At 39.3% G+C, this 16,560-nt stretch overlaps 1 protein-coding gene across 2 annotated transcripts in view; it reads left to right on the top strand.

Moving 5' to 3' along the window:
- Positions 1-16,560, top strand: part of ZCCHC14 (zinc finger CCHC-type containing 14) — a 53,321-nt gene that overhangs the window by 10,921 nt on the left and 25,840 nt on the right. For both annotated transcript variants that reach the window (XR_011049076.1, XM_068411317.1), the window contains exon 2: positions 2,583-2,706. Coding sequence is in view for 1 of the 2 variants with exons in the window: in XM_068411317.1 (XP_068267418.1) it covers positions 2,583-2,706 (124 nt within the window). In the remaining variant the exon portion in view is untranslated. The remainder of the gene's footprint in view (positions 1-2,582; positions 2,707-16,560) is intronic.

The raw sequence follows: 16,560 nt of genomic DNA, 5'->3' as shown, positions 1-16,560 counted from the left end.
TCTCTGGGGTTGCTGTTGTATTTGATCAGTCTTCATGGACTGTTTCTGCTGACGTTCTCAAATAATTTAGGCTGAAAAATCCAGTCTTCTGTTTAAATGTCTGATGCTGTGCCCTTTGAGACCTTGAATGATTAGTGAATTTTTCTGCATTTATGAAATGTCACTCCTGTGGTTTGTTATGATATGCAAACTTTGATTTGCAAAACATTTTTCATTATTTTACTGTTCCTAAAGAAATCCAAACCTTTGCAGTATTGGTATGTTTAAGCCAGTGGAAAAAAGTATCTAAAATTTGGAATGAAAGCTTTAAGCAGTCAGGTTATAACACCATTCAGCTCACTAACAGAGCGCTCCATTTGGAACTAATCAGAGCTTTGATTTTTTTCTAGGCCAATTTGAAACTGCTTTGCTTTGATGTGCGACTGAATCAGATAGTATATGAGCTCAGTCAGTCAAGACATATGGGCTAAATTAATCTTTACTGAGTATCTAAAAATTAAATCTTTATGGAAGAGAATTGGAGGGTATGTATAAACAAAATGCAAATTTTAAACTGCACACAGTGCTTATTGTAAGGGTAGGGGAGAGAAGGGAATACAAGACAGGAGGCAATATATTGTAACAAACTGCTTGTTTAGAGATTTTTCTGAAACCATGTGGCTCTGTTCTTACTCACTTTCAGGTACTGTAAGTGTTTATATTTGCTGGTTGTTCTGAATATTTGGAGCCTGGTTGTTCAGGATAACACAGTCTTGCCTGAATCTAATTTTCCAGCTTGCTCTGTTAGTTGCTCTTCTGCGATCTCCCATTGCCAGGAGGATGGTGGTGTCATTGCTCAGTCCACTGGAACTTCCTCTCAGCAGCGATCCACTGGAGGGGGAGTTTAATGAGCTCCAGGAAAGAGACAGTCTGAGCTGAGTTTTGGTAAAGAGTGACTTTGGCAAGGAGATTTAAACTATTCCCCACCCTCCCCCCAAGCTCAGAGTTTAATGGCTAGTCTTTCTAATGTGAAACCTTGGTGTTAAGTTCTTGGTGGTGGTGGAAAGCTGTGTTGAAGAAGCATACGAGTAAACTTTATTTTTTGGTCAAAAAGTAGACTAACAGTGAAAAGGAAAGCAGGTACTTGTAATCCTGATTTCTTCTGGCACTCACCTGTCTTTCTGGATTGATTTCTTTGCACATAGAAGCTTTTTTTATGGATGTCAAGTATACCAAGTCTTTCACTTGTGCTACTGCCTTTAACTGCATACAAATCTATAACGTCAGTCTTAAAATGGAGCTTACAATGGGTAATTGTTTAGAGGTAGGGATGTGCTATTTTTTGCTTGGATTGTGTATTCCATTTGATGTTGATATGTAAGGCTAATGGCAGGGTGAGCAAAGTATTGTATTAAGCAGAAGTCGTCCTTACTCATGGCATTGTCTCAAGTAATCAGGGTCTGAGTGAAGCCTTTTTCCTTACAGGGACCTGTAGTCTCTGGTACCAGTTATCATGAATAAAGGATAGCTGCTTTTGTTATGTTGAGATGCACATTTTCTCCTGTGATTTGGGAAAGGCTAAAATCCACGTTAAATTCTAATTACAGCTCTCTGTACCAGGATTTCATGTTGATTCAAAATGTGGCTATTGACATTCAAGTAATGCATTAGTTAGTATGAGTGCTTTTGTTAGTCTTAACTACCTCTTTAAAGCACATTTTCCTTTTTAAGACACTTAAACCCTTGTGTTTAGTACTGCTAATGTAGCTGTTCATCCACTTCTGCTTCTCATTACCTAGAAAACAAGAGAGTAATTGCCTTATGAGGCAGGCATTTAATGTTATACTACAAGTAATAGATGTTTTTGTGTTGCTACATAATTGTGAGTGCTCTGTGGACAGCAGCTGAAGTGGGCAGTGTTCAATTCTGCTTTTTCTGATGACTTATGTTTGTTTCTGTAGTTTTAAGTAATGGTGAAAATATGTTTTCTTGTACTAAATGCAGATTAGAAGGTACGTATTAGGCTGTGAAGTCTGTTTTGATGCTGCTGCCTTCTGCTTGGGCATTGTTAGTGTGCAATTTTTCATTGAAATACGATCATGATAGCTGACTTTTAAATGGCAAAGACAAGAAAATTAGTTTTCTGCTAAATTGGAATTCATTCCTTGTAATCTGTGTGAAAATACTTTGAATTGCCTTGAATCTGCATCTGTGTAGATAGGTGACATAACATAAAAATGCTGTTTTCCGAGAGCCCTTTTCTCCTAGTTTTCTTGTTGAAAAGTTAAGAACTGCAGCGTGGAGAGGTTGAGGGTCTTGTATCTCTACAGTTGACTGCTGTGTGACTATTGTTTAAAAAAGAATTATGCTTTAAGTAGCTTTATAGATTAGCCAAGATAATCTAGATTTGTGAATAGCTGCTGACTAAAACAACTTCCCTGAACTGTTACTTGTGGAATATCAATAGCAACACCCCTTGGTTTTAAAAGAAGCAAACGTCTCCTAACTGCCTTCAAAGTGGTTCTCCTCGCTCTGGAGGAAGATGTGATGTTTGCGTGTTCCCTCGGTTTATTTTATTGGATTTCTGTGGTTTTTCTTTCCAGGTCACTCCAAGGTCCGAGACCCCCATCAACAGTGTCAGTAACAGTTTGGAAAATGTACTACATACATCAACACATTCCATCGAGGAGTCATTACCCAAGAGGCCTTCGGGGAAACACTCCAAAGGTGTGTCCTTTTCCGCATGCGTACTTCCAGTGGGGGAATGAACTTGTATCTCTTGATGGCAATTAGTGTTATTTTAATTGTGACTGGAGGCTGGAATTTTGCTTCTTTACTTCTGGGTTGGGTTGAGCAAAGAAGGGTTTCTGTAGGAAGTCTTAGTGTATCAGTGAAAAATGGTCAGCGGGACACAAGTATGCTTATTCTTCTGTTGGAAATAAGCAAGAAAGTTCCTTATGAGTTGAAATAACCAGCTTAGCTCTCATGAAATATTATATTCTTAAAGAGTGAGTACCTCTGACACTCCACCTCTCATGGGGAGAAGAGAAGGCATTTAAAACAGCAGTTAGGCTTCCACTTCCACCTTTCTCTTGGTTCCCAAGACTGTGTAAGGGGGAGGCTGAGGGAGGAGGAGTGGAGGATAGGAGAGAGACCTTGCACCGTTCTCAGCACATGTGTGCACCCTGAGTGTTGTTACAAAGTCAGTCTTACTTTTGTAATGTAATTGCATACTGACCTGGCTGAAAACTGGGCTTAGCAAATTGGAGTTAATAAGTATGCATTCCATTTCCACACTCCAGGCTATGATTACAAGTATTAAAATGTCAGGTTAAAAAGTGACTAATAGTAGTTTGGTTCAATGCATACAAAAAGCACTGTTAAGTGAGGAAAGTCTTTGAACTGTGAGCTGCTGTTTGTGTGAAACAGCTTTTGTGAACTCTTTGTGGTATTAATAAAAATAACTCTGTGTAGCAGAACTAATGCAGGGGAAATACACCATCACATTATCAGCACCAGTATATTGCCTTCAAATGTCATTTAAAATATTGTCATGGACCATATAAATTATCTTTTTTATTTGGAATTGGTCTTCAGAGTTCTGTTTCCTTCTCTACCACTAGCTTGCTGCATAACCTTGCAAACATAGTTTAATACCACATAAATTGTGATCAAGAATTTCAAAGCACATCTTCACTCAGAGGAACTGATACAGATTGGAAAGGGTTAAATGTCCCAAGGAAATGTTCTTAGCTTGCCTCTGCCGGACTCCTTTTCTGTGACATACTCAACTATAATCCCAGTAGCTGTAAGTAGCAGTAATTTTTTACAGCAAAATAGTGCTGTAAGTAGCTATTTCTCCAGCTGTAAAAGCTATCAGGGTAGAAGAAAATGCAACACTAAGCAGAAGCATGGCTAGGTTTGTGGCTTTCATCTGATTAAAAATAGGACAGGGTTCAACACTGTTTTCATTTGTACTCAGTGATTGCTGTTCCAGTACCATATATGCCAAGATTAGTCATGGTACACTGTGAAAATTAATTAGGTTTTCCTCTGATCTGTTTTTCTCTTGTAGAATTCCTGCTTACTTTTCAGAGAATGTAGCTTTTTAATTTATAGATTGCTTTAGTGATAGCTGGTAAAAGAAGCTGTGGAACAACTACAGTTTTCTTACTAACTGATATTCTGCTTTCTGGCTCACCAGCAGCAAAGACTGTGTTGAGTTCTCCTTGATATATGATGATCTCTCTGGTAGGGAGTTCTGCCTCTTAAGGCTGGAGTACAACTGAAGATCACTTGCCAGCCTGGAGCCACCATTGCTCGCTTACAGATTTCTAATTCCCCCAGCAAACAGACACATCTCTTAATCCAGCAGGACCTGCTAACTTTTTAACATAGAGCACATGGAATTCAGTCATGAGTGTGGGATGGACAGGTTGCTTGACCAGTTGTGTAATTCTTGTGTTGATATTTTCTAGTGAGTCTTGTTTCAGACAGGTTGAGAGGTCAGGATTTCTTTTCACTTGTGGTCAGGAATAGTGAGCTGCCCAAGTTTGTCATTCCTCTCGGCAGAGTGCTGGAGCTGGAAGTGCCTCAGTTAAAAAGGCTGTAGCTGAAACAGAAGGAAAACGAGAAGGCTCATGAAAGGTGCAGTATCCGTTGTGCTTAGCTGGATTAGAGACAGTTTGTATTAATCCAGTGAATGGTTTTAATCCTGATTTGTAGAAATGTCAGTAATATAACATACTCTGTGTATAGTGGAACAGTGGATGGGTTTGTAGTAGGCTTGGACCTGAAAGCTATCAATGGCTGTGTTTTCCCTAATCCACACTCTGAAACGAGGCTTTTAGCACAAAATATTTCAAGTTTCTACATGGGAGAGAGACAAGAAGAGTGGCGTGTGTTGCTGAATACTCTTTAACAAACTGTGGTGGAAGTCTGTGTGCACTTGTGTTTGCATTAAGTGGTTGGCTGGAAACATTCGTACGTGCTTCATGTAGAGACTTGTCAAATACATGACTTCTGAATAATTTTACCATCCTTTCTGCACAGAATATTGCTGCCTTGGGAAATGAATTTATAAAATGAGTGTCAGTCTGAAGTCCATAAACCTTTCCTCTTATCTCAGAGGCCCAGCTGACCATGGGAACGCTGTCAGGCGTTGGGGTACTGGATCCATGCTGTAATGCTCAGGATGTTGGGAGTGGTGACTGGCTGGGGGCACATCAATATTTTGATGTACCTATTAATATTTAGCAAAATGCACCAGTTTTTCTATGCTGGTCCTTAAGTCTTAGCTAAAGCCCCTTCTCGCTTTGGCATGCATCAGTGCTGAAGCAGGGTAAACCACATGGCCATTTCTGCAAAGTAAAGAGTTGTGACACTAGGAAGATCCTGTACCTGTTGACATAAGTGTGTCAGGTATCTGTGCTTTATCTGGACTTTTCTTTTGTAAAATAAAGTTCAAAAATTGTGCCTATGCAAATTTAGAAAAAATATGGATGAGTATTGACATAGAAGGATGTGGACCTCCTCTGAAGTCTGATAGCTGTAACATGCAGTACAAATTGTGCTTTTTACTCATATTTTTCTATCGGTGATTAGGATTGTTCAAACCTGTTTTGGCAGATGTGGAAGTTATTTTAACCAGAGGTTACTTCGGGAAGTGGAGACTTTCCCTGTTCTCAGGGACTGGCTATTGTTGTGCTGCTTGTAAGTGGCAGACAGGCTTATTTACAGGTTTTATGGTATTGACAGATCTCACTGGTCAAGGAGAGCAGAGGCAAATACAGATGGATTCGTGTGTTACATGTAACTGAAATTCCAAGAGGGATGTGTTGCTAGATCTTTGTCTCTTTTTTCTACTGTTTCTAGAATGCAGTCAGGTTTTAACTATGGTTTTAACACTGATCTGAACAAAACAACCAAGTTCAAATTAAGGTTGAGCATTTTTTTGCATACGGGGTGAGCTGAGTGCTACACTGTCTTCCTTGTGTTGCCCTAGGTTTTTTTTTCCACAATACTACAAGAATTGAAGCAGTGTCAGTGTGAACCAGGTGTCAGTGTTGGAAACATTGATTCCAGTTTCAGAGATGAGATTTCATGCTTGCCTGATAAGCACATATTTAGCAACAGTGCAGCTGTGTAGTGATGGTCCCTTCTATAGGCAGGTTTGTGTTTCCCAGCACAATATCAGCAGACTTACTTGGAAGGATTCTGATAAAGGCACTGAGGCTGGTTCTCTTAAATTTAGGATTTTACCCTACATTTTCTGGGGAGTGACCCCAGAACCTTTTCCCAGCAGCAAGTGACCCAGGTGGTTAAAGAAGGTCACTGGTTTAAAATAGTATATTCACTAGCAGCTTTGTTTTGCAGGCAATCCTGTGCTGGTAGCTGAGGGAAATTCAGTCATGATGCCAAAGTCCAGAAGGAGCTCTCTGACCTGTGGGAAGTCCCATTCACAGAGCTAATTTGTAACAACCCTATGGATGTAGTTATTCTGTAGTTATTCTGACCTTGTGTGGCAATTCCCAAAAGAGAGTAGTTATGGTTATCAAAGCTGAACAAAATATTCAGCTTATTTTGTATTTAAAGAAAAAAAGCAATAGGAATTTCCTGTACAAAGATATTATTAATTGCTCGTACTGAAATGTTCCGAGCAGAACAATTTGGCCATTAGGTAGATAGGACTGTAGGCAAGTACTACTCTGTGCATGTGACATATTTTAGCAATGTATTAAACATGGTCAGTGACCACAGCATATTTTCCAAAAGCACAGTGGAATAAAGTACATTAGACCAGATGCTGAAGTGCAGAACAAAAGAATCTTTATAATAAAGGCAATGTAAGTTGCAAAACGTTACAGTATGAAGAATGGGCAGTCTTCATACTGTAATTTCTCATAATACAGAGTAAAATTTTGATTTGTCACAGCCTCTGTTTTAAGTTTTCTGCAGTGGAAGTTCTGTGTTGGTATTTGTAAGATGCTCGTTACTGCGATGAGGCTTTGCAGGTGGCCCTTAGCACTGTTTTCCTCCATAAAGCAGTCTGGAAGATAGTTTCCTTGACTGAACAAGTCTCATTTTCTGCAAAGTGACAAAAATTCCCCTATTCTTGTGTTTCCTGTAGATTTATCTTGCCTTTCCGCTGTTGCCACACAAAACCTCAAAGTTGTCTCCGAGCCAGTCTGATTTCAAATGAAGCAACTGTTGAAATGTGATCCTTATATAGTGAAGCTGAATCACAATTCTTGCAACACATGCATCTAATGATAGGCACAAACTGCTTTCTGAACAGAGAGGAGTAAAGCTTTTAGATGTAAAATGGGTGCAGTAGGCTTTATTCTACGATCTGTACTCCATTTACTACTCCTGCTGAGCACAGAAAAACTTCTTGCTTAATTGAAGCTATGCTATTAGTCCACATACAGGGTCCTGCAAAGCCTCCACGGTGTCCCAGGATGGAACAAATACATAGAATAGCACATGACTTACTGGACAAAAAGAGCTGCAGTCTGTGGACATGAGGAAAAACAAACCTTAGAGAAAATGCATCTCAGTAATGTATTGATTTAATTTTGGATTAATATTAGGATGTAAATACATCATTGGTTGCAGTAATCCTGTTGACCTCAGGATATTAGTTGCAGGTAGGTTAAGCAGATTATGTGCAGCAAGCATTGGTATCTAAATTGTTTCATTACAATAGCCAGCAGAAATGTGTGGTGTAAGCTACTCAAAACTTCTAACCAGTATTTTTGCTACCCAATTTATTTTCCTTGGCAAAATGTATTTGTATGGTCTTAAACCTTTTTTTGTCTCCCACTTCCTTGACTCATCCTTTTTCCACAACAGACTAGACTGCAGGAGCTCTCTTAGTTAATAGCAATCAACAGTCTTTTCCTCCTGAAATGTTTGACACCAGTTGTTCAGCCTATTGAAGGCAGGGAGAAAATACAGCAGGAGAAAAAAGCTCTGAAATCCTTTTGCTTCACAGTCAGACTTTATAGTGCCTTGTTCTGCATCAGTTGTGTGGCTGGATTATTCTATTTTTAAGTAAATACATCATCTCCAACAGTATTGGGTCAACTACTGTTAGGGTAGGGCTTAAAGAAATATTTAGGCTATGATAATCCTTCAGGAAAAATCTCCCTCTACCAACTGTATATAATTTTTCAGCTGTTTGTGTATGTCTTCGCTCATTTTATCTCTGAAGTAAAACTCTGCTTCTAAACTTCAGCAGTGTTAGGTTGTTAGATCATACACAAGCATTGCATTCCTGACTTACTGTCTCTAATACACTAGTTGGTTGTTTTAAGAGTTATTTAGAGTTAATTCTAGCAATCAAATCCAAGGATTAGTGTACTTAAAAAAATGTTTTGATGTTGCATATTTTGCCTTGTGCTAGAAGATTATTGTATATTAAAAAGTTTCTTGAAGCCTGTGTGTTGCATATCACGCAGCTTGGTCTTCACTAGTTGGAGTTCAGTTAAGGTTGGAGGTTTAACTTTGCAATGAAGACAATACTCATGAGTTTTTAAATTTAGTTTTAAAAAAATTCAGAAAGATTGCATTTCATCTCAGGTTTTTACTGATTGTGCAGCTGTACTCTGTGCTTGTGTCTGCAGGCATAGGAGCCCATTTTATGTCCCCTAAGGCAGAGGCCAGGTTAAGCAGCTCACCCTTGGGCTGCGTCAGAGCTGGGAGTAGAGTTCCACGCTCCTGGGGCTGCACTTGGACCCTGGCAAGTTTACGTTGTTAACTGTTAATAAGTTAACTACACTCTAGAGGTTGGATTCAGTGTTTCTTTGTCATCCTTGTTACCTCCCTTTCCAGGTAAGACTTGTCAGGAGAGATCTGGGGTTGCTATGACAAGATACAAAGGGAGAGGAGGGGAGAGCGGCACGGGGACTCTTCAAACTGAATGAAAAGTAGACTTCTGATCTGCCTACTCATGCAGTAATTGTCACAACCTTTTTGTGCAAATACTTAAATGTCCTTTTTACTGAGGTTTGTAATTCATGGCCTAGATTCCTTCGTGAGAGCAGCCCTTTGTGGTTCATGGGCTCTTTATGTGAAGACTAAAAAGTCTTACCCCTTGGCCCAGAGCTGCAGTGAGCTGGTTTCAGTGGAAAGTCCTGTATATATTTACCCATGGCTCTTGGTTGAGTTCATGTGACAGAAAACTCTAATGCACACTTCCTATAAGCAGTTTTAATATGCCTTGTTCACATATTCACCTAAAATAATGCTTCTATGAAGCATATACTGAAGGGCATTATCTTCAGTCTGCTGAGTGTTTTTTTTTCTTCTGTCTTGTTTGGGCTTCTTGCTTGTCTTTCCTCAGTAAAGGTGATGGAATTGCTCTGGGCAGCTCTGTCAGTCTCTACCTTATTAACTGTTGAGCCTGTTGATTAAATTAATTCAAAGTTGACAGAGATATTGGGAGTTTTTATTTACAGTAGTGTCTGGATAGATGACACTCATTCAGGCTTTCATCAAGAGGAAAGAACGGTTCAGCCCTTATCCTGTTTTGTCTGCCCAGCCACTCATTGTGTTTGTTTTTTCTGGACTAGAGGCAACATGTGCTGAGTGTTGCTCAGCTGGCAGTTCAGGAGGGTCCTGTGCACATCCCTGTGGGGATGCAAGACTGAACTGGCATCCTCCGGAAGTAACTGGGTGTGCAAGAGAGGCAGGTGTCTTGCAATGGTGAGTGTGCCTGGGGAAGGAAGGTAGCTGCTTGTGTGTATGTTTAGGGAATATGCAGGAAATTTGGAAAAATTAAGGTAGATATGGGAAGCAGTATCATTGTAGGTCTGTCATAGGGAATATGGGGCTGGAATCTCCACAGAAGAGAGGAGACCTACAGCATAGGTCCATGGGAAATAAGGCTTCATTTTGTTCCATAGTTCATCTTGCTTTTATTTATTCTTCTGTTATATAAAGACTTGTTCTGAATTTGTGTACTGGGCAATATAATTTTCTTATTAAACATTAGAAAATGACCAGCTTTCTGCTCAAGTAAGGTTTGACAATGAAGCACTTGATTTTTGAGTACTTGGAAGCCTATTCAATTTGGTTTTAGTGGGAGCTGGATGATACTTCTGCTTATAATGAATTAGACTTAAGCTATTCTGAAAAATAAAAATTCTAAGAATAGTATGCTGTTAAATTCAGCCATGCCAAGGAGTTTACTTTGCTGTAATGCATTCCTCAGGCAGATATCTGTTCTTAGATAATGACAATGTAGTTGTCAATGTCTAATGTGAGATGATAAACTCATATTTCATACTATTTGCCTTTTTCCATGGCTCTTCAGAAGCACAGGAGGCAACACTTAGGCATGTACATTCCTAGAAGGACTCTCTCATATTTCCAGTCCATGTCTATGAAGTTCTGGAAGTGCCTGCTATGGCATTTTAGTTGTTAATGCAAATGAAATTAATAGCCATTACCTCAACAGCTATGGAAGCAATAGCATGACCTTCTGCCAGTAATGGAAACAACATAAGCAACTCGAGCTTTTAATTAAAATTACATTAAATGAGCAAAACCAGTTTTTCTCATATCTTTAGGTAATGGCTTAATGCAGAGCATCTTCTGAAAAAAATGTAGCGGAGTCAGAATAGAACGAGGTGTGAAAACTTTACCTGGTGTACGTCTTGGTGGAACTAATGCGTAACCTGCCTTTATACTGAAAATCCTTTATAAAGGCAGGGGGTAGGGAGAGAGGAAATTTGAAATGTAAAAATTTATTGAAGGATAGCAAACATGTAATGCAGGACTTGAAGAAAAAAACTAAAGTGAACACTTAACTGCTGGTTCTTGTCTCCCAGCAATTCCTGCTGCAACCTGATGGCAAATAGCTCACTAGGACTGGACGTGTATGTCTCCAGCTTGAAGACTGAGCAAGGGATGTGTGAAATGTTCAGAAATGCTCAGCTGTCCATTGCATCTCTTTAGAACTGAACACCCTTTAACATCTGGAAATGTCTGTTTTGAACTTAGTTGTTTCACTGCCATGTTAAACAGAGGGATACAAGAATTTAAAATAAATGGCTCGCTTATCCTATCTAGGCTTACATTTCCCCTAAATTAAATTGCGCAAAAAAAATACCACTATAAAGAAGAAAATAGAAGTGATTCACATGTATTCCTAGAAAACCATAATGCCCTTGTGGATTTCTTTACATACAAGTGCACTAATGACTAAATGGCAAATTTTCTTGTGTATGGCATGTTTAAGAAGCTTTTATAGCTGGTTAGTTGCTAGCTGGTATATGTTCTTTCCCTCCTCTTATCAGTTTATTGTTAAATCCCCCATTTTCCAAAGCACATTTTTTCATTTTCATATACCTTTACATTTAGATTAATTCTTTTCTCCAAAAAGTGGCTCCCTGAGGAAGATAGGCTTAAAGTACAGTAATTTTATCAATAGGTAGCTGGAGTTTTTACAGGTAGTTGCATATACAATTTAGAAATGCTATCATCCCTCACAGATTTTTGGGTCCAGATCTGAAAATTCATGAGAACATGAATTAAATCTTAAGAGGTTTCTTGCTTGACTTTTGATGTCAGCATTAGGATTCTCATGTTGGGGCTTGTCTCTGCAGATGTGGGAGGCTGGCAATTTTTGAAAGAATCAGGCTACAGTAGGGAAGAGATACCAGATGTTGTAGGACTTGAGATAACATTAGAGAAATTGGTGATATTGGGAACTGAAAACAATAAATTCTGGTCTCAAGTGGGGCAGTAAGTCACAGGAGATGCATTATCCTTAGTACTGAGCACTGGCACGACATACTGGTCTGGTTTGAAAATGAGGGGGTGGGTGGAGAGGAAGGATGATAATGTGTCACAAAAGTTGTTTCCTTTGCCAGCAATTTTCTTTGCTTCCCCTATTACTACAGCCAATATTTCTTTACTCTGCTTCCCTTCTTTCTAATCTGGAAGTGACCTTATTTAGTAAATGACAATGCTTTATTTCCATGGAATTGATCATGATTTGTCACATTCAGTATCTGGCACAAGGGAACAGATGGACTGCAAAGAAGAAAGAACAAAAGTAACAATACTTACGCTACTGAGAGAGACTTTTTGCAAGTGGTAACTCGTGAGTCTAACTGCAGCACACATGCAGTTAGAGGGGAGGACATTGGTTGTGTTTTTTAAACATTTTTCTCCTGCACTTTGACTACCAGCTGATGCCAGCCTTGAATCACAGGTCAGAAGACAGTGGGTGTTTTTATTAAATTTTTTTTTTAGACTGCAGATTCAAACTTGGAAGGAATTGGTGCCTTGTGTCCTCTTGGCTGTGCAAGAGCTACCAATTCTTGTGTTCTAGATACGGCTTTGCTAGTGATTTACTGTAGAGTCTTGTTTATGTATCCATAAAGTTAGGGTAGCTCTTGCTTCACATCAGGGCTGACAGTATTTGTGTAGCTCTCTGAGAAACAGCTCAGCTTTCTGTCAAAATGTTTGGATTTTTCTAATTGGTCAGAAAGGCTCTTTGGACACTGTAGACAGAAGCAAGTTCCTCCCCTCTGTTTTGCTTAATTAGTTAAATGTTGCTGTCTTAAATGTGCCTTTACTGATTTATATCTCCTTTTGCTAATAACCAAACAAGAAAATAGTGCCTAGTAATATAGGGTTCATTATCAGTAGAATCAAAATGAAGAAAAAATAAAGCTGAGAACAAGCAAAGCAGTGAAATTCTGTGTATTCATTCTGTTATTGGGGCTGTATAAGGACAGTTGGATTCTTCTGTTTAACACAGGCTTAATGTAGTTTTCATAAACTGCATCTGTTGAAAAATGTCAGAGCAGAGCCAGATATTGAGACCTGGATTAAGAGATTTGACAGCTGTATGGGTAATGAAAGCATGTAGAGTTGGTCGTGGGTTGATGCTAACAAGTAAGTTGAGAATAAAATCTCATTTTGGGATTGCAGATAGTGGAAATTGGGAGAACCTGAAGGGGTCATACTGTCCCACTCCTGTGTAGAGCAGGGTATCTTGTACTTTCCTTAAGCATTCGATGCTAGTGTGGTCAGATGCATTTCTGGAATAGAGGAATTGTGGCTCTGAGTCATATGGTATATCTGTTTGCCACACAAGGAGAGGAGGGGACAAACAGCCAACTTTGGCATTGTTGAGGTGATTTATCAGATTTCATTTCTAATTTCATTTTCTCTTTTATGCTGGAAAGTCACAGGTTGTAATTATGCAAAACAATGGTTTTGATTAAAGTAAATTTTATTTCTTGGGTGTGATGAAATGCTAAACTAAAAGGTTAATGTTTCATTTTCTTTCTGACTTGTTCTTTTATCTCAGTGGAAAATAGCAGTGGACTTGCTGCATTGCTTCACTGCCTGGAGTGGATGCATTTCATCAGTGTATGGTGCGGATGCTATTTTTAACAGGAACTCAAAGGGGTAGCCCTGCTAAAATTACATCATTAATATACACAGCTGAAAGGAAATGGCATAAAACACAACAGCGCCTTAGAAAATTCTCTCTATTGTGTTTTCCACTTTTGTGGATGAATTATTCAGTGTGCACCATTCAAGCAGAGATACAGTTGGACCACCACACTTGCAAAGCATTCAGACTTTTTCTTATAAACAGTCCTGTGGAAGAGTGTAAGAAGTGAATTTTGTCTGCAAAAACAGTAGGTATGAAATAGGTATTAGTGGTTTGGGGAGCTCAAAGTTTGTGTTCCTCCTGTCCCTGTTATTAAATAGTTCAGGGATTTGCTAGATATCCCACTAACACAAAAGTGTGTTTTGCTTCATTCTGTCCTGCATACTGAAGAATCTGGTAGCAAGTGTGGAGAGTCAGAGCTTCAAGACGTTGTGGGTTTTAGTGGATGGGGTTTTGTTTTGTTTCTTTTTACTTCAGTTCCTGGGCATTCTCACTGCCTTGGCAAATACTAACAAAATCTGCTTTGGTCTTCTCTTCCCTCTTGTATTTGTTTCATAGATGTGTTACAGAAACAGATGGCTAATAGTTGTACAGTATCCCAAAATAAGCTTAAATGCTGAATCAGAACTTTTTTCTGTCTCTTTGAATTACTGGTCAAATCTTGTCTGGGATCCAGAATGAAAGAACAATGATTTATACAAAAGTATAAAAGGGAACAAGAATATTAAAGCCTGAGACCAGAGACCTGAAAATGTACCAGGACGTAATTGCCAACAAAGGAGAACCTCACAGAAGTGGCTGTGCAGAGGGGTGTTTGTTCCTCGCTGAACTAAGCACTTGAATGCGTTTGTGGCTCTTGGCAAGCCTGTATGTACTCAAGGTTTTGCCTAGTCTAGATTAGTCCCTTAGTCTGGTGTTTTTATGTAGACTGCTACCAGCATGTTTTTTCATTGTTAACAAGGTTTTAAGCTATAATTCTTTAGGGGAAAAGAAAAAAATGAAGCAGATATAAAATTACTTTGTCCTTGGTGCTCATGCTTGCTTCTTCTTGCAGCCTTAGTCATGAGTTTCAAGATGGCTGATACTGTTCTCAAAAATGCAGAAAACAGCACGTGCTTATTTACAGGAGCATTAAACTATGAGTAGCTGTCTTGCAGATAAGACTAGCTGTGTGCATTCATGTGCCTTTGAGTTCGAAATGCACATTTCTGCTGTGTTTGTTTCGGTGCTGGAAACTCTTAACTCCTTTAGGTAGCTGAAGAAGTGCTTTGGCCACGGTTGGAGCAGCTGGCCATCTGATCTCAGCGCTCTGGTGTTGGATCACCAGATTGCCCTTCAAGCCAGGGCATGCTGGCTGAGCAGCTGCTGCCTTATCATCGCTCTGACAGGGTCCAGCCATGCCGATATATGGTTACACGCTGCAGCCCAGGATCTGTATTTGTGCTGTAGAAAAAAAAAAAATATAAACACATGTTTATATAATATGTATAATTAATATATATATGTAATGTTCAGGTCCTGACTTGGTGACTTCTAAGCTTAAAGTGTTGCTGGGCAAATCCTCATCAGATGCAATTGTGATTGATTACAACTGTATTGTTTTTATGCAGTGGGGACTGGGTCTTCTTAGTAAAGAGTAACTGGTTTAGAATTATCAAAGTGGGACCTGGGAGACTTAAATGAATAGAATCTTGTGTGATGAAGGAAAACTAATGGGTAGTAGGCAACGTTAACTCCATTCCCATTTTCCTCAGCCCTCCAGAAAAGGTGGTTTGTTGTTCAAGCTGCACTCAAAGCTGGCATCTTGCATTATTTCACTGGTGGGTCTGGTGTGTTGGTGTGAGACTCGATGTGTCCGTCTGTATTTAGGACATTACTCAAAACTTCAAATGCCACCTCAGATTCCCAGCTGTGGTGCCTACCTGAATGTGTCGTGTTTTCCCCATCTGGTTTCCTTTCAGGGTGCATCAGTGAGGTTTGTATTCCCTGTATAAGCTCAGGGTGTCTGTTCCATGTGGACTTCAAAGGCTTCAGCTGAGTTGGGTTCGTTTCCTCTGGTGGTGGTTGGGATTTGGTGAAGCCTGGGTTTTCTGGGGTTTGGTACACTTCAGCACAAAAACTGTCATCAGGGAAAGGGCCTACACTTCTAAGAGTGTTTTCCATGGAAAATTGACTTTGCATTTTGAGTTTTATAGGTGAATATGGCATTCAGATTAGAACTAATCATCTGGCTCACCTTGGGTTTGTGGGGGTTCAGTGAATTATCTGCCAGAGAAAATCCTCTCTAGGGAAGCATAGGACTTGTCTAGGATGAGCTAACCTTCTCTTAAAAATGAGAAACAAAGCCAAGATTTTGTTTAAAAGTGATCTAAGAACAGTAAATAAAACAATCACTTGATCAGATAAAACTAGACTAAATATATAACTGTGTGTTACTTACCCAGTAAGTAAAAGTATTTGTATACAAAGTTGAACATCTCTCTTGATTGAAGGGATATTTTTACTAGCATGGGCTGTGTAATTAGATATAGGCAGGCTGCTTATTTTAATTGCCTGTACAAGGATGTATGTTAGTGGTTACTGAAGCTGCCTTCAAACTGAGTTTGGGTTTACGGTCACTTTTGCAGGAGTGCTTTTTGAAATGAGCTGTGCATTCCTCCGAGCAGTCTGCTCTTGTTAAATCGGAGAAGGAAGATGAATCATTGGGCTGGATTTCCCAGCAAATTAAGCACACAACTGCATTCATAACTTACACATGCTTTTCTCAGTTGTATGAAAACAGTTAATTAGATGCAGTTACTTGTAGAATTAGCCAGCTTGGGGAATTGGGCAGTAAATGTATTTTACAAATTAAATTCTGAAGTCCTTTAGAAAACAAGCAGTCCCCCAGCCTCCAAGCAACAAAATCTGAACACATGCTTCATCTCAAACTGCGACAGTGTCTCCAAATCTGTTGTAGGATACCTTTAAGCCTTCAGTGTTGCAAGTGTTTACCTAAAATTGTGCTTGAAAATGCCAAAGTGTTTCCATGGTATTAAAAAGCATTGTTAAGGATTCCTTTTTGGATACGTTCTGCCTGACATTATAAAGAGATACATCTTCACTTGATTAGAGCTACTTCAAAACTGAGTTAAGGGATACGTTTTACCTGTTGCTCAGCT

The sequence above is a fragment of the Nyctibius grandis genome, chromosome 12 (assembly GCF_013368605.1).
Source record: "Nyctibius grandis isolate bNycGra1 chromosome 12, bNycGra1.pri, whole genome shotgun sequence".
Classification (NCBI taxonomy): Eukaryota; Metazoa; Chordata; class Aves; order Nyctibiiformes; family Nyctibiidae; genus Nyctibius; species Nyctibius grandis.
This window is presented reverse-complemented; position numbering and strand designations above follow the sequence as displayed.